This window comes from Wyeomyia smithii, chromosome 1, assembly GCF_029784165.1.
Source record: "Wyeomyia smithii strain HCP4-BCI-WySm-NY-G18 chromosome 1, ASM2978416v1, whole genome shotgun sequence".
Classification (NCBI taxonomy): Eukaryota; Metazoa; Arthropoda; class Insecta; order Diptera; family Culicidae; genus Wyeomyia; species Wyeomyia smithii.
Window position 1 is genome coordinate 159,246,455 of NC_073694.1, and position 24,014 is coordinate 159,270,468.

Consider the following 24,014-nt stretch of genomic DNA (forward strand, 5'->3'; position numbering starts at 1 on the left):
CTCACGTACAGTAACTGCCACCGGAACGATTACCGTTCACCTCCTGACCGCTAAATCAAAGATAGCTCCCTTAAACTCTGGGAAGAAACGACAAATCTCCTTACCAAGACTGGAATTATCAGCAGCTCTGTTATTAAGCCACTTATACGAAAGGGTACAAGAAGCATTACAAGTGTCCGGTCGATCGTATTTTTGGACAGATTCAATGATTGTCGTCCATTGGCTGGCTGCAACACCAAGTCGATGGAAGAAATTTGTAGCTAACCAGGTTGCAGAAATCCAGCATATCACGGCAGCTGGCACATGGGGACACGTAGCGGGAACAGAAAACCCAGCAGATGCGATTTCACGCGGAATGCCAGCCTCTCAACTCGTCGAATACAATCCCTGGTGGCATGGGCCTGCTTGGTTAAGCCAATCCTGCAGGTTTTGGCCTACACTACTCAGAACTACCGACGATCTCTTCGAAGCAGACCACTTGGAGGAAAAGGTCGTTACTTCGTTACCTGTTGTTTCAGACACCAGCAGTATTTTCGGTATTAAATCGTCCTTTACGGAACTCATACGCATGGTTGCCTACATACGAAGATTCTCTTACAATGCAAGAAAGAGGAACAGAGACATAAGAATAACTGGACCCTTATCCACAAGCGAACTCGAAGCATCTTTACGGAACCTTGTTCGATTATCACAGCTGGGATCCTTTCCGGAAGAAATACGGTCAATTCAAACAAATGGCCAAGTAAAATCTACGTCTAAGATAAAGGCACTATCACCAATCCTCGTGAATGATATTCTACGTGTGCGCGGTCGCTTGCGCAACGCCTTAGTTTCGTATGATCAAAAACAACCGATGATTTTAGACAGTAAGCATCCTTTAACACTTCTCATTGCGAGACATTATCACATCAATTTGTTACATGCTGGGCCGCAGCTCCTAATGTCAGCACTGCGTCAAAGATTTTGGCCAATTCGACTTCGCAATCTTGCTCGAAATGTAGTGCATCAATGCATCACTTGCTTTCGATGCAAACCCACCGTATCAGACCAACTTATGGCAGATCTTCCGCCAGCTCGTGTGTCTCCTACACTTCCATTCCTGAATGCAGGTGTGGATTTCTGTCGCCCCTTCCATTTGAAGCCACCTCATCGAAAGGCTGCCCCACAAAAATGCTATGTAGCAGTATTCGTCTGCATGTCAACGAAGGCCGTACATTTAGAGCTCGTTAGCGATCTTTCGGCTGATTCGTTTCTCGCATCACTAAAACGATTTACGGCAAGGCGAGGGATTCCAAAATCCATTTTCAGCGACAACGCCACCAACTTTGTCGGTACTCATCGCATTTTGAACGAATTTGCCCAACTGTTCCGTTCACAACAAACTCGAGAGCATGTAGCCAACCTGTGCTCGAATCAGGGCATTCAGTTCCAGTTCATACCACCAAGATCACCTCATTTCGGAGGACTGTGGGAGGCTGCTGTAAAGTCTCTCAAAACCCATCTCTACCGAACCCTCAAGACTGCACTCGTAACAACCGAGCAAATGCTGACGCTTCTGAGTCAAGTGGAAGCATGTTTACACTCCAGACCGTTGACGCCTATGAGTAATCATCCCGATGATATGGACGTTTTGACGCCTGGCCACTTTTTGGTACACCGCCCTCTAACAGCCATCCCGGAACCATCATATGAGGAAATACCAGCTAATCGATTGTCACAGTGGCAAACCATTCAAGAATATCTGCGTCGCCTGTGGAAACGTTGGTCCACCGAATATCTCTCTGGTCTTCAACAGAGAACGCGGTGGACCCATGAACGAGATAATATCCGAATTGGAACGATGGTGTTACTGCGAGAAGACAATTTGCCACCCATGAAGTGGAGATTCGGTCGCGTGCTAGAAGTTTTTCCTGGAAGGGACGGCCACATTAGAGTCATCAAAATTCAGACCAAGGACGGCTTGGTAACGAGATCCGACCTATCAACCCACAACCGTTGGTCGAGGAACACCGATGCAGAAGGACATTTCGATCAGTGGGCCCCGAGACGACCTGTACCGCATCCGATACAACCGGCGAAGAAAACCGAGAACGCATACCTCAACTCAGGCAGAAACCGACAATTATTCCTATTCTACTGATTCAAACATTATTATAATTGTAAATTTAAATTAAATTTCAATGGTGGGCGGAATGTTAACGCTATATCAGGACTATCACCCTAAAAAGGAACATCGAATGTAACTCTACACAACTCCACACCACACAAAGAGAAACTCATTATTTTATTCGCTCTCTTTACTGTAAGCTAGATCGAAAGAATATTTCATCCTCACTCGAATAAAGTACGTTATAGACACCACACCATACATCTAATTCTCTATCGCGATCAATAAAGATTAGAGCAGAAAGTGACCACATTGTTCAGTGGAACAAGATAGTGTCGAACTTTGGACTCTGTGATATCACGATCGGTCCTGCATCCAACTTTAACCACCATCCGGAGAACCAGCATTTCGCCCGTACAATTTGAAATATAGCTCGATGAAAATATTCGATTTTCACTTTTCTAAAAATTTGTTCACCCCTTGGCGAACAAGGGGTCCACCAAATGGAACAAATTTATGTGCAGTTATTAATTTTTCACTGCGTTTAATCGAACTAAAATAAAAAAATCAATTTTCAAAGACCTCGTGTCACTAGTGGCCTGGTTTCAGCGAGAATTGCCCATTATTGGTTTTGGGAAGTTTTACAATTCAATATTGCGTTGCACACTAATGTCGAATTCGTTTTCGCGGTGTAGCTACACCGTCCTGGACTACACTTTGCAGCCGTATTTCCAGTGTAGTTCCATTGGTGTGCGTAATGATAGGGATAGCTGTCAATTTGTTTTGTTTTGGTCATTATCGCGATCGTCTTTTTGTCTCGTTTCCATTTCATCTCGCAAATGTGCTGAAATGTGTGTCTCGCAAATGTGCTGCAAAAAAAAACCTGACACTTCATCACGTGGAACGAGAACCAAAAAAAAACCTCATGTTCATGCGTTTGAATGTGTTGGTAACTCCTTAAAGTACACTCTGTTTCTCTCGGGTATAGTCCGGGACAAAAAAGGTGTAGTCTGAAAAGTGTGGCCCGAGTGTAGCTACACCGCGAAAACGAATTCGACATGATTTTGTGCAGCATCTTGCAAAGCCGAAAAGCCGAATCGTATACGGAGAATCACCAAGGACATAGGTTGAAAACTTCGCTGATATATTGTTATTTAACTAGCGGTAATCCAAAATTTTTTTGGAGACGGCTACAAGACTCTGTTATATTGCATATTTTATTACTAAACAATTAAAAAAATTATAAGAGTTGGACAGCAATTTAACCTGGAATTTTATTTCGACTTCAAGCATGATTGCATCAAATCATTAACACTAACGTATAGGGTAGCCGGGGAATTTTGCCAGCTTCAGGAAGTGGTTGCACAATTTATTGACAACAAACACAATTTTGCAACATAAATAATTACTCTATTGTACCATTGTTAAGAGCTAAGTGTCTATTTTAACATACATCGTTCAACAATGCACTATATTGAAAAATGTCCTAGGAATATCAAAATTTGTACGTAGTACTGAAAACGTTTTTTGGTCCACCAAATATTTATTTTGGCCTACCTCCATATTTAGAACCGTGTATGGAAACATTTCGGACTAATTATATTTGAGATAATCATCGGTATTCTTAGAGCAGAAATAATGGATTTGAGGGGGACATCCTTCGGCTGTAAGTTTTTGGAAATTTTAGGCATCTAAAAACTAAAAGATTGGAGCGGTTCGACAGGCATTCTCAGCCAATTTTAAATCATTGAATGTGATAAATTAAGAAGTAATTACCTGTAAATTGTCACAAGCTGCTTTTTTGTTCAGCGCGCAACGGCCGAATGGTAGAGAGAAACAAACATATTTCGGCCAAGCCTTTAGTTACTATTTAAACTTTTTCTAAATTTTTAGAGTATAAAAATTGTTTCTATGGTATTTATTGATATTACTACAACAACGAATTGTCTCAAAAGCATACATATTTGTTACAATAGATTCCGGACGTTGACTTGTATATTAACATTTCCTCTTGACTTTGGGTTGACTCAGCCATGACTTTAAATATGTATGAACTAATTCCAAAATTTTAATTTGATTCTTAGGTGTATTATTTCAATGATGCATGCATAGTTTTCTAATATTCATTGAAAATTATCAAATAAAATGCGTTAGATGTGGTGGGTGGGCTAATATGGTTTATATGCAATGAAAGCTAAGCTACCGGATACCACCAGTTTTATCATCGATACCGAACGGTATTTTGATTGTGCCCAGTATGATTGAATATTTATATTGATTCTCAAAACAAGAAAAAGGGAGCTAGTTTCAGCATCAGTGCCCGTAACGATAAAGTACGTGATAAAGTCTGAAGCGCTTGTCTTGTACAAAATGCTTGTCTTGTAAAGAATGCCAGACTGTATTGGAAAAATTGAGCGATGTTTGGATAAAAGCTGCGTTTTAATAGAAAATATTCATGTGATTGAAGAGTTAGCGGAACCCGTCACTTCGTATACAATAAGTTTTTTCTACGCCTCTTTACGCGGATTTTTCAGAAAAGTCTATTATGACGAGCGGCATGATTTCAATGGGTTTTCATTTTAAAATCGCTTTTTTAGAGTGTCCAATGAGTTTATCTAACCCAATCTATTCAAATAAAAATGGAGTTCTGTCTGTTTGTATTTCTGATCAATATAGACTTGGAAACTATTGAACCGATCGACATGAAAATTTGTACGTGTTTTGAGGCCGGGGAAGCTTCTTCTAATAGTTTGAAACCCCTCCCTCCTCTGGAAGGGAGGGCCCCCATACAAATGAAACACAAAATTTTGCATGACTCGAGAACTAATCGAGCAAATGAAGCTACATTTGGCGTTAATGTATTAAAAAGCGAGAAATATTTCTGTGGTAGTGACAGCCCTTGCTGTTGTGAAAGGGAAGGCTCCCACACAAATATCTGTATAACTCGAGACTTATTCAAGAAAATAGAACTAAATTTAGAGTGTGGTTGTTCAAAAGAGCAAGAAACATTTACGTGGTAAAACGACACTCCTTCCTTTCCTGGAAAGGTGGGCTCTTATAAACCTATGAAACACAATTTTCTGCATATTTCATAAACTAATAAAGTAAAAAAGCAAAGCCTTGGTGCTACATTCCGATTCGGAACTTGACCTTCTGGTTTTTTATACACAGACTTCGCAGCCGACTGTTTTAGTGTACAGGAGAATTGCGGGGCTAGCGCTACGATCCTACTGACACTAACAGTTTCTCCCAAGCCGAGACTCGAACTTACGACGACTGGCTTGTTGGGCCAGCATCGTACCTCGAGATCATCTGGGAGATACTAATAAAGTAAACGGAACTAAATATGGCATGTGGAGGTTTTTGAGGGTCGGATATGTTTCTATGGTGGTTTGACACTCTTCCCTTCTCTGGAAAGAGGAGCTATCATACAAATGAAACACAAATTTTTCATGACTCCAGAATTAACCAAAAAAAAAAAAAAAAATGGAACCAAATTTGAAACTTGAAAATTGTTGGGGGCAAAAAATGTTTTCATGGTGCACAGTGAGGAATCGCTGGCCATCAGCCAAAATATTTTTTTTCGTTAGCTGTTTCATAATATTTTTCCTTTATTGCTATAACTGTCAAGTCTCTAAATCCAAAATTTGGGCGCAATATCATGAATTCTGAATTTTTTATGACTTTTCAAATCTTTGCGAACTGACGTTTTTTGTCTTTTTTTTGAAAAAAAGTACATTACTTTGAAACGTTCCGTAGCTTCAATGATGGTAGCTTGGATTTTTTTGACGTAAAAGGAAAAGTTGTTGTAAATATTGTGCAAAACAAACCCTTTTCATTAGATATTGTAAAATTTGGTCATAGTTGGCCTGACACTAGAATAAATTTTAAAAAACGTGATTTTTTGTAGAAAAGTAGCCCAAAAGTTTGGTTGCCGCAGTTTGCCACGGTTGTGACTACATTCAAAATTTAGGTAAAATACAAAGCTTTCAAATGCATACTGTCCGCTGTAGCGCAAAACTGCGCAAATTGTCACTGTAGTGAAGAAAGCGATAGCAAATTTTTTTAGTTTTTATTTTTGAAGTTGTAATTTTATCCAGGATCAATTTTAATCATAACCATGATACCCCATTAATGAAAATTTTCGATATCGTACTTAATCCGTAAGAATAAAATATAAATTTGGGCAAAAATCACAAAATTTATCAATGAAAATTTATAAAATAAGTGTTAAACAAGAGAACAGTAAACAAATCTTTATGAAATTTTATTTATGTTAAACTTTATCACTTTCTGCAAATTGAAAAAAAAATTAAAAACATTCAGCTCTTTTCAATTTATGATCATGAAATTCGCTAAGCTGATTGAAGTGTTGAATACCAGCAGCAAATTCATACCATCAAACTCCGGCTAACAATATCTCATTTGAAGATTGCTTTTGCTTCGCACTCGTTTGCACACCAAAGTAAAGCACATGTTTTTTTTTATGAGAAAAAAAAAACAAAGAACCGTCGTCGCCCTCCGCATCTTTTCGTATTCATTTAGAACGTTGTGTCATTCCAGTGACTTGGTTTTCAAATTCATAAATTCGTTGAATTTTATTATGGAGCCTTCAACTTCAGCGGCACCACCTAATTCAATGTCTAGTAAGTTGTCAATTCATGGTGTTATACATGTATTTAAATGTCCTCTTTCAACCATAGAAACCGGATTAGGAAGATAACATATATATGAAACAATGAAACATCGAAAATTACTCACAAGAAAACCCCAGTACCGGGCACTAGTTTATTTGACACGGCACGATACAAATTATGTTTAACTGAGCCAAGTACATGTTTTTTTTTAAATTCTAAATTAGCAGGGAAAAGAGGGAGGCACATTTTTTATATCTCGCTGCCGACTACGAGCTAGTGGGGATTTAAGGTGAGAGGAGGGGAGTTACAATTTTGATTTTAACTATATTGAGTTACAGGATTCATTCATTTGTACATGGCTAAGCAGTGATGTTCCATTTGAGCAGTTTTGGTCTGAGGTGTCTGCGTGAACATGAAGATGCCGAGTCTTCGTTTTAGTGTCTCCAACATGGTGTATCATTTTCATTCAGTTTATGACGGGAATTGTAATCTAACAAACAGATAAAAAAAATCAAATTTTAATTCCAGCATTTTTTATAAACCCGTACAGCTGTGTCATGTACTGGAGATCACCGCTTCCCAGAATGTCTCTATCTAAATTTTCGTGAAAAACACCGAAGCCAGTGGACTCATCTAGATTAGATCCGTCAGTGTAAAACCTTTTATCATAACTAACATGTTTAAACTTATTGGAAAAAACCTTAGGGATCTCTTGGGGTCGCAATTGATCCGGGATACCAGTAATGTCTTCTTTCATGGTGGTGTCGAAGAATATAGCATTATTAGAAGTATCTAAAAGTGCGACATTGGAGGAATCGTATGAAGAAGGATTAATATCTTGAGCCATATAGTCAAAACATAAAGTCATAAATCTGGGTTGAGATTGAAGGTCGACCAACCTCTCGAAATTTTCAATTACTAATGGGTTCATAACTGTGCATCGAATTATCAACCGGAAAGAGAGATTCCAAAAACGATGTTTCAACGGAAGGATACCCGCTAACACTTCAAGACTCATCGTATGGGTCGACTGCATGCAGCCCAAGGCAATACGCAAACAACGATATTGTATTCTCTCCAATTTTATAATGTGCGTGTTCGCTGCGGAGCGAAAGCAGAAATAACCGTATTCAAGAACTGACAATATCGTTGTTTGGTATAACCTTAGAAGGTCTCCCGGGTGGGCACCCCACCAGGTTCCGGTAATCGTACGAAGAAAATTAATCCTCTGTTGGCATTTTCGTGTCAGATACCTAATATGACAAGCCCAGGTGCATTTAGAGTCGAACCAGACCCCGAGATATTTAGCGACTAAACCCTGAGTGATCGTTTTACCCGTTAGTAGGAGCTGCAGCTGAGCTGGGTTATGCTTCCTAGAAAAAACGACCAGCTCAGTTTTCTCCGGAGAGAATTCGATACCCAGCTTAAGAGCCCATTCTGACAAATTGTCTAAGGTATCTTGCAATGGTCCTTGCAGATCGCTAGCCTCGCTACCAGTAATGGATACAACGCTATCGTCTGCAAGTTGCCTTAGCGTGCATGAATTTGCAAGACATTCATCGATGTCATTGACGTAAAAATTATATAAGAGAGGGCTTGAACATGAGCCCTGGGGAAGGCCCATGTAACTAATTCGGGAAGTTGTCGAATCGCCATGTGAGAAATACATATGCTTTTCTGACAACAAATTGAGCAAAAAGTTATTCAAATTTGGTGAAAGTCCCTGCGAATGAAGTTTCGCGCTTAAAACTTCTACAGAGACAGAGTCAAAAGCCCCCTTAATATCCAAGAACGCAGAAGCCATTTGCTCTTTTCGAGCAAATGCGAGTTGAATTTCAGTAGAAAGCAACGCTAGGCAATCGTTCGTCCCTTCGCCCCGGCGAAAGCCAAATTGAGTATCTGAAAGTAAACCGTTTGTTTCGACCCATTTGTCTAACCGTAAGAGGATCATTTTCTCCATTAATTTCCGGAGGCAAGAGAGCATCGCAATCGGCCTATATGAATTGTGATCAGAGACGGGTTTCCGAATAGCAATGACTTTTACCTCCCTCCAGTCATGCGGAACAATATTTAGCTCACGAAACTTGTTTAACATATTCAACAAGCGTCTTTTTGCAGAGTCGGGTAGATTCTTCAACAGGTTGAATTTTATTCTATCTAACCCTGGAGCCTTATTGTTGCACGACAGGAGAGCCATTGAAAATTCCAACATCGAAAATGGAGGCTCTTCCGCAGTTACTAAAAACGCGTCGCGAAAGGTTTTCTGTTCCGGTACAGAGTCCGGACAGACCTTTTTGGCAAAATCGAGTATCCAGCGATCTGAATACTCCTCACTCTCATTCGAAACGTCACGGTTCCGCATGCGCCTGGCGGTATCCCAAAGAGTGCTCATCGCTGTTTCCCTCGACAACGCGTTTACGAACCGCCGCCAGTACCCGCGTTTTTTCGCCTTTACTAAGCTCTTCATCTGCCTGCCCAGTGCCTCGTACTTTCGAAGTAGGTTGACAGTGCCGTACTCCCGGTAGTCCTTTTGCGCCGCGGACCTTCGCGCGTACAGCTCAGAGCACTCTTTGTCCCACCATTTGTTGGGAGGGCGCTGTCTAATCGTTACCCCGGGTATCGGTTTCGTCTGGGCTTGAGTCGCGGCGGCGATTATCAAGCCAGCTAAGAACGCGTATTCTTCCTCCGGAGGAAGTTCCTCGTGAGTCTCGATAGATTTCGCTATAATAGACTCATAACGCTTCCAATCAATATTACGCGTAAGGTCGTAGGAAATATTGATTGGGTTCGGGGGAGTTGAACCATTAGCAATTGATATAACGATTGGAAGATGATCACTACCGTGGGGATCGTTGATTACTTTCCACTGGCAATCTAACGCTAGTGATGTCGAGCAGAGGGATAGGTCAAGCACGCTTTCACGTGCTGGAGGATTAGGTACACGTGTCGCTTCCCCAGTATTCAAATGTGTCATATTGAAGTCGTCGATCAAGTTACAAATTGAAGAAGATCGGTTGTCGTCGTACAGCGACCCCCATAGCGAACAGTGAGAGTTAAAATCTCCCAAAATCAAAAAAGGTGTGGGAAGCAATTCTGCTATATCAAGGAGTTGCTTCTGTTCAATCCGCGCGGATGGGGGAATATAAAACGAAACAAGGCAAAGGTTATTTCCATTCATATTCGTTTGAATGGCAACAACTTCAATGTTCGAGATCGAGGGGAGGTCGATTCTGAAAAAAGAATAGCACTTTTTAATCCCTAAAAGTACCCCTCCACCGTGTGAGTCTCGATCTCGACGAATGATGTTGAAATCGTGGAAATTAGGTTGGTCATTTGAATTGAGAAAAGTTTCACAGAGCGCGAACGCATCACAATTGTATGTGTTTATCAAATGTGAAAATATATATCGAATTTGGGGATGATACTTCTGCAATTCCACTGTAATACAGTGATAAAATTCCTAACCTCTTTCGACGTAAGATACGATAGCTGAAATGAGGGGCCAAGTTGCTGTGAGTTGCTTCAAAAAGGTTTTCACTGTGGGGAGAAGGGCAAGAAGAATGTTTTGAAGGGGATCTGGTATGTTGAATGTTTAAAGTATCCAGTCCACAATATCAGAGAATTTTATGAACCCTGTTTCTATTATGTCTTCTAATCGAGAAATGGGTGCACGAGGGGTTTTTGGTGCCCCAGGAAGCGGTGGGTACTCCTGGTTTGATTTGAAATTAGAACCGGGGGGTACTTGCTTCGGTTTTTCTTCACCGCTTCCTTTATGTGTTGTCTTATTGGTCATTCCGCTAGGGGTTATCTTACGACCTTTGCGAGAAAGATTAGGAGAGTTGAGCATTCTCCTCTTCCTAGATCCCTCTGGCAAGGCATAAGAACACCCTTCGACGGGATCGTCAGATGTACCCTCATCGGTTGGCAAAAAGGAAAAGATGTTTCCTGTCGAGGGCGGCTCAGCCCTCTTAAGCATTTCTGCAAAAGAGCGCTTTGATCGTTCCTTAAGGGAACGCTTAATTTTTTCCTCGCGCTGTTTGTACGCGGGACACGCCGAAAGGTCATGCCGAGTTCCCTCGCAGTAAAGACACTTCTCAGTATCCTCACTGCAAGCGGTCTCAGCATGATTGCCTCCGCACTTGCTGCAGCGTGCCTTGTTGCAGCAGTAGGTGGCTGTATAACCTAACTGCTTGCAGTTTTGGCAATGCATGACCCGCGGTACGAACAGGCGTACAGGCAGACGAACCCTGTCAAAAGAGATGTAGTTCGGCAGTGCGGATCCGACGAATGTTACACGGAAGGAATCTGAAGGGAGGAATTTCTTCTTCCCTTCTTCGATTGATACTGAATGCAATTGCTTGACATCCAGTATCTTTACATCTTGAATCAGGGGGTTCTTGAAGCAGCCAACCCCGTGACGCAAAATGTCATCGACCGTGAGGCTTCCTTCGGTAACCACACCATCGATCTCCACGTCTTTGGCAGGGATGTACACGCGGTACTCCCTTGTAAAGAGCTCGTAGCTAGCAATTTCGTTTGCTTGCTTCAAGCTACTCACGACAACTCGCAGTTTGTTCGGCCTCACCTTCGTAATCTCGGTTACGGCCGAAAACTGTTTTGCCAGGTCTTTGCCTATTTGAATTATTTTCAAAGTTTTTTTTATGGGCCGGAAGTAAACAACGTAGGGACCGCTAGCGGCATCTGGGTAAGCTTTTACCCGTATTTCCGGTACCCTTGGTACGGGGCTAGGTAGCGGGGGTGGTGCAGGGGAAGGTAAGGGAGAACTGCTGGGGGAAATTTCAGTTTCTTCCCCATTGATATTAAATTTTAAAAACAATATTTCAAACTACAATGGATCAAATAAAAAACACAGTAATACTAATAATAATAACAATAGAAATAATACTAATAATAATAATAATAATAATAATAATAATAATAATAATAATAATAATAATAATAATAATAATAATAATAATAATAATAATAATAATAATAATAATAATAATAATAATAATAATAATAATAATATTAATAATAATAATAACAATAATAATAATAATTATAATAATAATAACAATAATAATAATAATAATAATAATTATAATGATAAAAATTCTAAAGTGAATACTTCACCGAACGTCTAAGTCACGACCTCACGGCTGATAGTAGGATCAATCGAGCACCTCCGCAGAACAAACAATGACGATACAGCTTCGTGTTGTGACACAGTGGCCGTATCCTACACGCGACCTTGTAGATGCCACTTGTAGTTGACTTCCACTCGCTCGATCGTATGTATGGTGGTCCGTGCTGCTAGCGGGGTAACAGCGGTGCGGGAGAATTATTCTTGCTGATATATCAGCTGCGTATCAGATCACTGGCGGGGTAGCCTGCCCCTACCAGTGTGCAGAAGATGTTTCTGCCGATATACTGCAGGCTATTGTTATCGCACAAGAACTAATCGACAAAAAAAAAACACCCGTACGATAACTCGTGTATTGTAATTTTGCGAACTCAAACGGAGATAAACAATTTGCGTCTAATCGAGACGAAAGCAAAACAACGAATGGTCGAAAATTACTAGAAGAAATGAAAATTGCAGCGAAAGACATATTTCCTGCTGATAAGTACAATGAACTTCAAATTTTCTGGAAACAATTCAACAGGAGATTTCAGCAATCACAGCGAAAGATGATGATGCTGATGATGATTTTTTCAATTTGTAATTAGTTTGTATTACTTATGTTGTTTTAGTTAATTAAAAAAAATATATACGCCCGGTGTCACTACTTGTTGTCAAAGATCATATAATTCTATAAAAAAAGAAAAAAGTACCAAAAAATATTAAAAATTGGATTTCGTGCTTTATAGACGGCCCCAAACAAAAAATGGATGCCAATTTCGTGTTCAGCGCCCCAAAATTATGTAAATACCAAGTTTTTATCGCATTTATCGACACTTTTTTTGCTTGGCCAGCCTTTGTATGGAGTCGCCCCACTGTGTGGTGGTTTGACACCCCTCCCTCTTTTGGAAGAGAGGGGTCCAATAGAAATAAAACACAAATTTCAGCACAGCTCAAGAACTAATCAAGCAAATTAGGCATAAGAAAATTTTCACCACCTAAAATAGGTATTTCCGAAATTGTGATGATGCACAGAAGCCAAAATTCAATCTCAGACACAATTTTGAGTTAAGATGGCGACTGGCGCTTTCAAGAAAACAGCCGAAAGTGACCAAATACCACCGAGCAAGATCGCGCCAAATGACCTATGGTCGAATATCGACCATTTTTGATTTGAATGAAACTTTGCACACGTATTTGGCTTAGCAAACTGAGCATTTTTCACAGATGGAGCGATTTTTTACACCCATGAGTTACATTCTAAAAGGGCGTATGCCTTTTGGCATAGGTTTTATTCGAAGCATTGTAGCCCAGAAACCGTTGGTTCTATAGAAAAACTGTCTGAGAATGAGTTGTAGAGAATTAAAAATGCACCATAAAAAAATATACACTGTACAAAAAAAATTTTTTTGACCAAAAAAAAATTAAAAATAAACATTGAATTTCAATTAAAAAAAAAGAGTTGAATTTTTTTTTAATTTTTTTTTGTAAAGAAACTTGACGTTAATACGCAACTTTTAAAAAAAACTCCAGGATGGAGAAATGAAAAATAATTTTTTTATGGTAGATAATTTTTTTTATATAAGTTCTAATTTAAACATTTTTCAAAATATTTGTATTCTGATGATTTCAAAAGATGCAGAGAGCCATTTTGAATCAAAAAGCTCTTGGTAGTAAACATTCTAAAGGCATTGGTTTTCGAGTTATTTTGAATTTAAGCTCGAAAAATTATTAATATTTCGGAAAATACACGTTTTTCTTAATTCGTCCATGGTTCTCCAGCAAAAACCATACGTTCATTGGAATGCTTGATCAAAAATATACAATTCATTCTTTGACAACAAAACGATTGGATAAATAACTCAAGCGCTAAACCTTAGCCTATCTACACGTTCCCCCTTGCCGAATGTTTTATAAAAAAATATGTTTGTCGTGCAACACTACCTACTTGATAACTAATAATAACTGTTTGTAAAGTACGCAACCAATAACTACTGGGTTATCTATAATATCTGTTTTCGTATATAAATACGATTGCACTACTCCAGATGTGCTAGTAACAGTTTGCATTTTGTGAAGATGAATAAAGTGAAAATGGAATACACCAAGCCCAAATGCCGTAAACCCTTTCCTGATCATCGGTGCTCATCAAACTTACGCAAATTAAACGAAAACGTTATTGCAAAATTTAAAATATTGAACAGTCAAGCTCATTTTAATACGTCTTTATCAATTTGTGATTCGTGTAGTTATTGGAATGATAGTCAAGCCACCATTCATCCCTTCGTTGTTTACTATTCAGAATCTGGAACACTTAAGAATATCATCATTATATCGGAAGTACCCCACCATGATACTGTTGCGGTTCAGGTGTTCATTGCCAAATGATTGATTTTTTGAAAACATCAATAGAGTTGAAAAAAGCGATATTAATGTCTGATGAGCAAGTCTTTGCAAGTTCAAAACAAAATATAACGTCGATGCAGAGTGGCATTTTTTTGCGACTTCTCATGTTAAAGGCCCATGCGATGCAATGGCAGGAAATGCAAGTTTAGCTAAAGAACATGAACATCCCATTACAAACGCAAAAGAATTGTACGATTGGTCTAATCAGAAAAGTAATAAAAATTCATCAAAAATGTCATTTAATTGGGTATCATAAGAGGAATATGAACAAGGAGTAACAGAATGAAGCAATATTTTCAAAAAATTATAATAATAGCTGCCACACAAAAGTATTACTCTTTTGTTCCGATTTCAGAAAATAAGATACAAACGAAGCTGTTTTCAAAAGATGACGAATCATTTACCTATGATGTATATAAAATATAAGGTGAAACTAGTTCTGTAAAGTATCTATGTCATAAAAAAATATGTTCCTAAGATAATAAAACTCAAAAATAAATATTTGATTTTTATATATTTATATCACTTAGAACATTTAACTCTTTTTTTGAGAACCGTTCGCCCAATCGCTTTGTTGTCAAAGAATGAATTGTATATTTTTGATCAAGCATTCCAATGAACGTATGGTTTTTGCTGGAGAACCATGGACAAATTAAGAAAAACGTGTATTTTCCTAAATAATTATAATTTTCGAGCTTAAATTAGAAATAACTCGAAAACCAATGCCTTTAGAATGTTTACTACCAAGAGCTTTATGATTCAAAATGACTCTCTGCATCTTTTAAAACCATCAGAATACAAATATTTTGAAAAATGTTTGAATTAGAATTTTTATAAAAAAATTAATCTACCATAAAAAAATTATTTTTCATTTCTCCATCCTGGAGTTTTTTTTAAAAGTTGCGTATGAACATCAAGTTTCTTTACAAAAAAAAAAAAAAATTTAATTTTTTTTTTAAATTGAAATTTAATGTTTATTTTTAATTTTTTTTGGTCAAAAAAAATTTTTTTTTGTACAGTGTATATTTTTTTTATGGTGTATTTTTAATTCCCTACAACTCATTCTCAGACAGTTTTTCTATACAACCAACGGTTTCTGGGCTACAATGCTTCGAATAAAACCTATGCCAAAAGGCATACGCCCATTTAGAATGTAACTCATGGGTGTAAAAAATCGCTCCATCTGTGAAAAATGCTCAGTTTGCTAAGCCAAATTCGTGTGCGTAGTTTCATTCAAATCAAAAATGGTCGATAAAATTTTCGCGTATTTCCAGGCGTTTTGAAATGATTTTGCTTCACCCAATAAGCGAGTTTTCGTAATCATGACAATGAATGGACACCAAAAATCAACCTCATATATCAATTCTAAGATGGCGACTTTCGGTGTCTGGAAAAAAGCCATGCACAGATGCCAAAAATCGACCTCAGCCACCATTTTAAATTCTAAGATGGTGGCTCAAGGTTTCTGGAAAACAGCCCAAAAAGACTGATTACAACCCAAAATGATTATTCTCGGAACCGGAAAGATGCTCAGAGGCCAGAAATAATCTTCACATGTCATTTTGAAATTCAAAATATCGACTTCCGGTGTCTAGAAAACAACTGAAAGTGACCAATTTCCGTAATAGTGATGATGCACAGACACTAAAAATCCATCTCAGACATCATTTTGAATTCTAGGATGGTGACTTTCGGTTTCTGGAAAACAGCCAAAAATGACTGAATGCCACCCAATATGGGTATTCCTGGTATCAGACTGATGGTCAGAGGTCAGAATTGACTTCACACTCTATTTTGAAATTCAAGTTGACGACTTCTTTTCCTGAAAATTAGCTGTAAATGACCGAATGTCATCCAATATGGATGTTTTTAAAGAACGAGGTGATGTACAAAAGCTGAAAGACAAGGGTGCTCTCATTTCGGTAAAACCAATCGTTTCAAACAATTTTTCGGTTTTTTCTACGCGAATTCGGAATTTACGCGGTTTTTTTGCGCGGTTTTCGATTTCTCTTCACTCGGATTGCAGAATTAACGCAGTTTTTTTTACGCGGATTCCGGAATTTACGCGGTTTTTACGCGGATTCCGGAATTTACGCGGTTTTTTACGCGGATTCCGGAATTTACGCGTTTTTTTTTACGCGGCAGCGACTTTAGTGTATTCGCTGATCTGATTTAACCATTTCATATTTTTCATTGGTATTAAGCTGGATTCGCAGGTGCAAATAACACATTCAATAAGTCTTTTTTAGAGTATTTGGCAGAAATGATTTCGAATGTTTTATAAGTGAAGTTTTTACGTGGATTCAGGAATTTAAGCGGATTTACGTGTTTTTATGCGCTACGTGTCCTCCGCCTAAAAAAGACTTTAGTGTAAGTGTTACTAGGAGTAAAAGTAGCTTGAATCACTTATCACAATGTCTGGTTCAACTGAATCTAAATTTTTAGGTATCGAGATAATTGGCATCGAAAAGTTACAATTTCATTAAAAACTTTTTCCCTACTGAGAGTAGCGACGGTCTAATCGGCAACAGTACGATGCATCATCGTAGTACGCCTCGCCATCCCTGCTAACCTTCGGTTTACCATTGTTCAATGGCCTGCGTCCGCACACTGCTTACCCCCTCCACCCCACTTCCAGCCTAGGTTAAAATACTGTTTTGAAGTATCAGCAACATTAGTATTCTAGTAGCAGTGTGCTGTCCCACGATTGCGTATTCGAATTTCGTTTTTTTGTTGTGTTTGACTCAACTCAGTTGATGAGTCGGCTTGGCTTCTGGGGACGGACACAAAAAAATGCACCATTGACAGAATAGCGCAATAAGTTTGATTGGTTGTTGTGGCAATAAATGAATAGACCGTTGAAAATAGAAATTGTAAACCTACTGGTCTGGAATGATAAACAATTTCTATCGATTCTGGCGTTTCACCGGAATGCGGTTGTACTCTATTTCGTCCACGCTGAACAATGTTACCGAAGAAATAAATCAACGGCCGATGGGAGAAACCTATTCCCCACTCGAAGGCTACCGCTAATAATGTGTTTCGGTGGGCAACTTAGCACTTCAAAATACAAATATTGAGTAATTCTACATTCTAGCCCTGTTTAACCCCATTAAGTACGAAAGTTATAATTTGGGGTTATCATTATTCGAGCCTTCTCCATTTTCATCTCACCCGGTTTGTTTTCTGCGTGCAGCTCCTCCGCTCGCTGAAAGAGATGGCCTAGACCTACCATTAAGGGGAGTCCAATCATTCGAGCCCAAGTCGCTAGACCACGCGGACCTCACGGGAGTTGGTAAGGCAAACGTCTTTAGCATGCGGCTCTCCACCCCCCTACCACACACTTCGCGTTGCCCGCTGGGACTGGGGTCAAAAGAGCGTGTTACAGTATAATGAAAAGATGAACGTTTGGGCTGTAGTAATTTCAACTTCACAACTCCGGATACCAGTAATTCACGAACTTGGTTCTTCCATTCCATTTTTCGTACGCTATGTTTGAGTTTGGAAAATACGATTCAGCTAGGGCTGCTGGGGGAGGATGGGATGGAGCCGTGCTGATGATGTCTGATGGGCATTAATGTAAATTTGCTCGCCTCATCAGTTCGCCATGCTATTCAGACTGTACTGACGGTTAAAGGTGGCTGCAAGGCTCCGCCGCACTGCTCGCGGTTTGATACTTTGTGGAACCTGAAAATCCAATTTGAGGCAATTCTGTTTCTGTACTTACTGCTTACTCTTTCGAATTACACCGCAGTTTTCCATCTTTTCAAAAGGAGAGCGTAATATTCAATTCTAGTGATCATAACGAGCAAAAAAAAAAAAAAATCAATTTATGGAAACTACAACTTATGAATAAGGGGCGGTTGAATGATGGATACTTCATGGTAAATATACAGGAAGCAGTGAGGAAATTGTTTACCTATTCGGGGAGGATCGTTCCTAGTATCAAAAGCAGAGCAGCATTTTGAATCTAGAGGTAAAAGTGGTTAATAGACAAACATTATTGCAACATATCATTGATATATTTTAAAAAATAAAATTGACTTTATGGTTGAAAACTGGTATTGTGGATATTCATAGTAGAAAACCAAATTCGATCCACCATGCAATAGAAAAAGTTTTTGGTCCACTATCTTTCATTTCTTCTCTAATTTGAACACACAGAAAAAAACACCTAAAACAAAAAATTAAACACAACGGAAAAAAACTACTCTGACATGTGGACATGTTTGGATCATGATTAAAAAAATAGCAGAAAACGAAATATTTATAGTTGTGCTAGTCAAATATTCGAAATCGTAAAACCTGTTTAAAACAAAAAAAAAACATTTGCCATAAAATTATTTCCAAGACTGCATTGTGATTGCTTGCTATAGGTGCATATTCAGCCATAGGTTTTGAATACACCAAGTGACCTTTGCTGCTATAAATTAAACCTTAACTGCGAAATGTCCTATCTAAAACAGCCGGCCGGCACGTTTCATAATTAATTTCAATCGATCCGAAAAACAGAGACCAACGTCGCCGTCCTTTAAATTTGAATCTACTGGTAGCTGCTGGGTGGCGGTAGGTGGAGGCACCAGCATGTGAAAACTTATTCAATTTCAGGCGTGCAACAATAAGTTACTAGAAAACGGCGGACACACTGTCGAACAGGCAAATTAATTCCGGCGCACGTTCCAAACGTTTTATAATTGGTTCCACATTGTTGGTGGCGTGGTCAAATGACCGTAAATTATCAACAGGATGATTTAGTTTCCGATATTCTAAGCCCGAGTGCAGGCGTTTTCGTGTTTTTTCTCTCTCTGTTTTAAACTCATTTGTAAGCCAGCCTTAAAGTCGAACGCAAAAGATTGAAACAGGTCCAAACCAATAATCAGGAAAAATGAAATTATGAATTATAATTTGTAGGTATTAGAAGATAGATATCACTCATTCATCTTCTCTGGCTCTCATCCTGTCTTCGCCATTCAAATTCGGCTGGGTACGAAGCATTTCGGAGTAGAGCACCGTTCTGACAAGTAACCTGTGAAAGAGAGAGTCAGCACTCTTTAACGAATTAAGAGCACAAAAAATAAAGGATCGAACAAAGGTACCACCACAAGACAGATTCAGGGGCGGATATTTTTTACTCTACTCGAATTTTTGCGTCGGCTATCGAAGATAGTCTAGCGGAGCAACGAAGTTTAAACGTCTTACGAGTTGGTAGGGTAACTTTTTCCCAGCTCCGAGATCCAGAACCTACTGTACTAAACTAGGAAGTTCTCGATTGAATGTCATTATCATGGACGTTACTGGGCCAAAAGGGGGTAATTATAAGTTCGTTAGAGGTTTCGAGGCTGACGATAGAGTCATTATGTCGGAGATCAATCAAGGGGCTGACTTAGGCTGTTGGTTTTTTTGCGGTGGGATATTATAAATACAATTCCCACAGTGTTCAACAGTTGCGTAGATGTAAAATGTTAGAGTAATTACTGTATTTTGAAATCTTCCGTGGATTGTGGTTGAGTCATCTTGAAGGTAATCGTTTAGATAGCTGATAGCTGTTCTATTCGGATTCAGACACTTAAAGCAGTCATTCGTACTATCATTTCAAATTTGCCTATTTCAGAGAGATGTCAGCGCCTCAAAATTGTAAATGGAGATACTAACGAGAAGATCAGTTTGTATTAACTGCCCGGACATGTCACAAGCGGGCGGATCATCCCGCATATATTTCACCCGTGGGAGGGTAAATTCTTGGCCAACCGTGTCTCTGGAATTTCGGGTTTCTGATGATGTTTTAGTCCCATATCGACGACGAGCTGAGGGAAGCATATTATATCCGGTTCATTTTATTCTGTTATTCATTCTTCTCAGTGCTGTCGTTGCCGATCCGATAGATTTCAACCGTACATTGTTGTCCCGTTCAAAACTATACCGAGTTGGGAAGGATGGATGCTTGACATTGTTGCTAATGTAATATTCTCGTTTCCTACATCGTTGCCACAAACTAGGAGCAAATTTTTTTCTCCATTCAAGTGTTTGCTTTGGTATTCGATGTAGAAGGAATTGAGTGATATAAAGTGGGTTTCAAAAAGGCTACTCTGTGACAGTTAGCGAGCGTCTACCGAAACGAAGAAAAAATTCCTCTAATACAGTGTTTCGAGCTCGTTTTTACTGCCATACTCTAAAGATTTCAGCCCTCCAGCACAATTTACATTGTAGTTCATTACATTGTACTTATTCAGTGATTATGACGATGGTACTTTCCATCTCCTGGTTATCGTGACGGTTTAATCTATATCAGCTCGGAATTCTCCGTGAATATTTCATATTTTTCAACTTTGGACAGCTACTGCATCCATGTACAAAATCAAATTAACTTGATGACATTTTCTCTGTCAAGCGGCATCTATTTGGAGTTCACAAAAATATTGCCAAATAATGGAATTGTCATTAAATTTCATTTTCAGTCAAGAAATATTCACTTAGTCGAATGATGTTATATGGCATCATTGGGTTGATCCGGGTTAACTTTTTCATTTCTAACACCAATGCACAGTGCTCCAAAAAAAAGCAAAAAGTTGAACTCAGGTTCATAGCGCCTTCCACCGTCATCCTAGCTTAATGATGTCTTCGAAACAATTATGATTATCAAAAGTCATGAAAATGTTACTATAGTAAAATATAGTAAATAAAAATAATTGTTTTGTAATACGAGGTAGAGGATTGGTTATTTGGTAAAGTTTCAGAAAATTCTAAAATATGAAGCTTTGCTGAACAAACAAAATTCATTGGGTAAAAAGTTATGAAGTACTAGTTGAACGTTCCCGGCGATGCTCGGGATCAAAGGTTTTAAATTAGAATCATTTTTTTTAATTCATTACTGCTTTAGCACAACTTACTTGAAAAATATTTTACATCTTATACGTTCATCATCACTTTAAATACTTCAATATTTTGAGAACAGAACACACATAAACTGGAAGTCGCCATATCGGATTTCCAAACGACGTATGGAGTTCCACTTTCGGAATTATTGAAATGGTTGGCCAAATACCACTTTAGGTTATTTTTCTGAAGCCGGAAGCCGCCGTTTCAGAAAATGTTGTGTGTGTCATCCCAGTTTCGAATATACCTATACTGTGTGATATTCGGGCTATTAGCAAACGTTAACAGTAAAACCTCTTTTTAGGAAATTAAAGTAAGTAAGTAAGAAGAATTGAGAATGACCATTCATGCTTATTTCTCCTCTATAATGAAATCTAAAGAGATGCTTGTGATTTTTTTCGAAACGAAAATGTTTGTTGGTGTCAAAGGAACACGTCTGAGAAGAAGTGAAGGTTTTCTGATAACTAACAATTGTGCTTTAATCCACAAAACTATGTAGAAAATGAAAAATGACTTTCAATTCTTGAGTCGCCTCTTAATCTATGTTCAAACCAATGAAATGGGACCTTTCCTCCAGCTAAATGTTACAAGATCTAGTTTGGGTGAAGGTAAAAAAGTAAATCGAATCCCGTAATGTGTTACTAATTATAAATCTACGAATACATCAGAAATGTAAATTTTTTATGCTCGGCTCGCACTGATTCAAAACATGGATTTTTCTACAAAAAAATATTTGGAAATGTTAAAGAACATTTTATTGAAATCACATGTCATTTGAGCTTTTTTGTGTGTGTGTTTTTACAATTCATTTCCCACTGGCCGGCAGTGCTTTTATGGAAAAAACCTATCTGCATCTATTTCTATTTAAAGTTGATTTTTTTTTTGATTTTTTATTATATTACATAATACAAAGATGCAAATATTTTTAGCCCTGGAGATGAAAGGTGACAGCTCTAGTGTTCATCCAACGACCCATTTCAAGAATGCCTGTTAATACACGTATATTCCGAGATCGTCTTCATAAACACTAAGCCCCGCATGAATACGTTATTATATCTATTGGACATAACATTGTATTCACACTTCCAGACTAATTTACATTAGTGGCTAGTATTTAATATTACTTGATAATACAGTTACAGTTCAGAACGATCTTACCAACGTCTTCTTAAAGAAATTCTTCGCTATTAGTGTACAGATTCGAATCTGCCCACGTTTTCCATGGCAGCTAATTCGTTTACCCGCCACCGGACGGCGGTGGCGCTGCGAGCGTATCAAATTTTACTTCTTGGTCGATGAGTTTTGTGGCTGGTTCAAGTGCTCCTCAAAAACAAAACACTTCGAAAATATAGCGATACCTATCCTGCCCAGAGCGGTCCGTTGATGCTCTTCTTCACTTTTCTAGATATCAGAGGAGCCGGAACTTCGCGATTTCACCAATTACTTCATTTTTATTCCGCAGGAAACTGCCTTTTTCACTAAAATTTTACGTTGAGGTATAACGCGCACAACACTCAGTTGGCCTTGTTGCCAGTCACCTTACTTAGATGCGATTTGAGCTTATGCTTAAAAAGTCAAAGTTTTGCATGTATTATATGTTTTTCAAAAAAAAAAAAAAAATCAAAGAGAGTATTTTAAGGTGTTTATTTGCATGCAGGAAGTCATCTTCAAAAATGCTTCGAACATATGTAGTTTTTTGAGTAATATGTCAACTTTTAGCAATGAGATACGTGTTATTTTTTCTCAAATGTCTTTCCTGAACATTAACAAACATTTTAATGAAAAAAGAATCTCATGTCATCGCTTCGATTTCGAATTTTGATGTTTTACGTAGTTTTGTGAATAATATCTCAAGTTTTAGTAATCAGATACTAGTTTTTTTTTCTCGAATGTCTTTCCTGAACGTAACAAATATTTTAATGAAAAAAGAATCACGTGTCATCGCTTTGAATTTCGATTTAGAGGCAAATTCAGCTTGAAAAGTTATAATTTTGCTGTTTTACGTAGTTTTGTGAATGATATCTTAAATTGTAGTAATCAGATACTAATTATTTTTCCTCAAATGTCTTTCCTGAACATTAACAAACATTTTAATGAAATAAGAATCACATGTCATCGCTTTGAATTTTGATTTGGAGGCAAATTCAGTAGAAAAATTCACAATTTTGCATGTTTCACGTAGTTTTGTGAATAATTTCTCAAGTTTTAGTAATCAGATACTAATTATTTTTCCTCGAATGTTTTTCCTGACCGTAACAAATATTTTAATGAAAAAAGAATCACATGTCATCGCTTTGAATTTCGATTCAGAGGCAAATTTAGCTTGAAAAGTCATAATTTTGCATGTTTCACAAAGTTTTGTGAATAATATCTCAAATTGTAGTAATCAGATACTAATTATTTTTCTCCAAATGTCTTTCCTGAACATCAGCGAACATTTTCCGGTTAAAAAACCTTTATGTCACCGCTTATTTTTCTGATTTAGAACGATTTTAAATGATGTTGATTACTGTACACCACAGAGACAGAGGGCATAATATCAATAAGATCAAGCGTTACGGAATTCCATTTTTATATAGTACTAGTTGAACGTTCCCGGCGATGCTCGGGATCAAAAGTTTCAAAATTAGGAATCATTTTTTATAATTCATTGCATTATTAGCACAACTCACTTCAAAAATATTTAACGTCCATCATCACTTTAAGTACTTTAACATTCTGAGAACGCACAGAACGGAAATACCCATATTGGATTGCATATTTTGATATTTTGGGGATGATTTACAGAAACTGGAAATCGCTATTTCGGATTTCAAAATGACGTATGGAGTTCGGAAGTTTCGGAAGTATTGAAATGGCTGGCCAA

The 24,014-nt window shown here is 38.2% G+C and overlaps 1 protein-coding gene across 1 annotated transcript; it reads left to right on the top strand.

Annotated features, from left to right (window-relative positions):
• Positions 1-940: 940 nt before the first annotated feature.
• LOC129717310 (uncharacterized) lies at positions 941-2,140 on the top strand. The gene has a single exon (XM_055667176.1). It carries the CDS (start codon positions 941-943, stop codon positions 2,138-2,140), a length of 1,200 nt encoding a protein of 399 aa, XP_055523151.1.
• The last annotated feature ends 21,874 nt before the right edge of the window (positions 2,141-24,014 follow it).

Coding starts and splice junctions, on each gene's coding strand:
- LOC129717310 (XM_055667176.1), top strand. CDS start 941: ATGTCAGCACTGCGTCAAAGATTTTGGCCAATTCGACTTCGCAATCTT.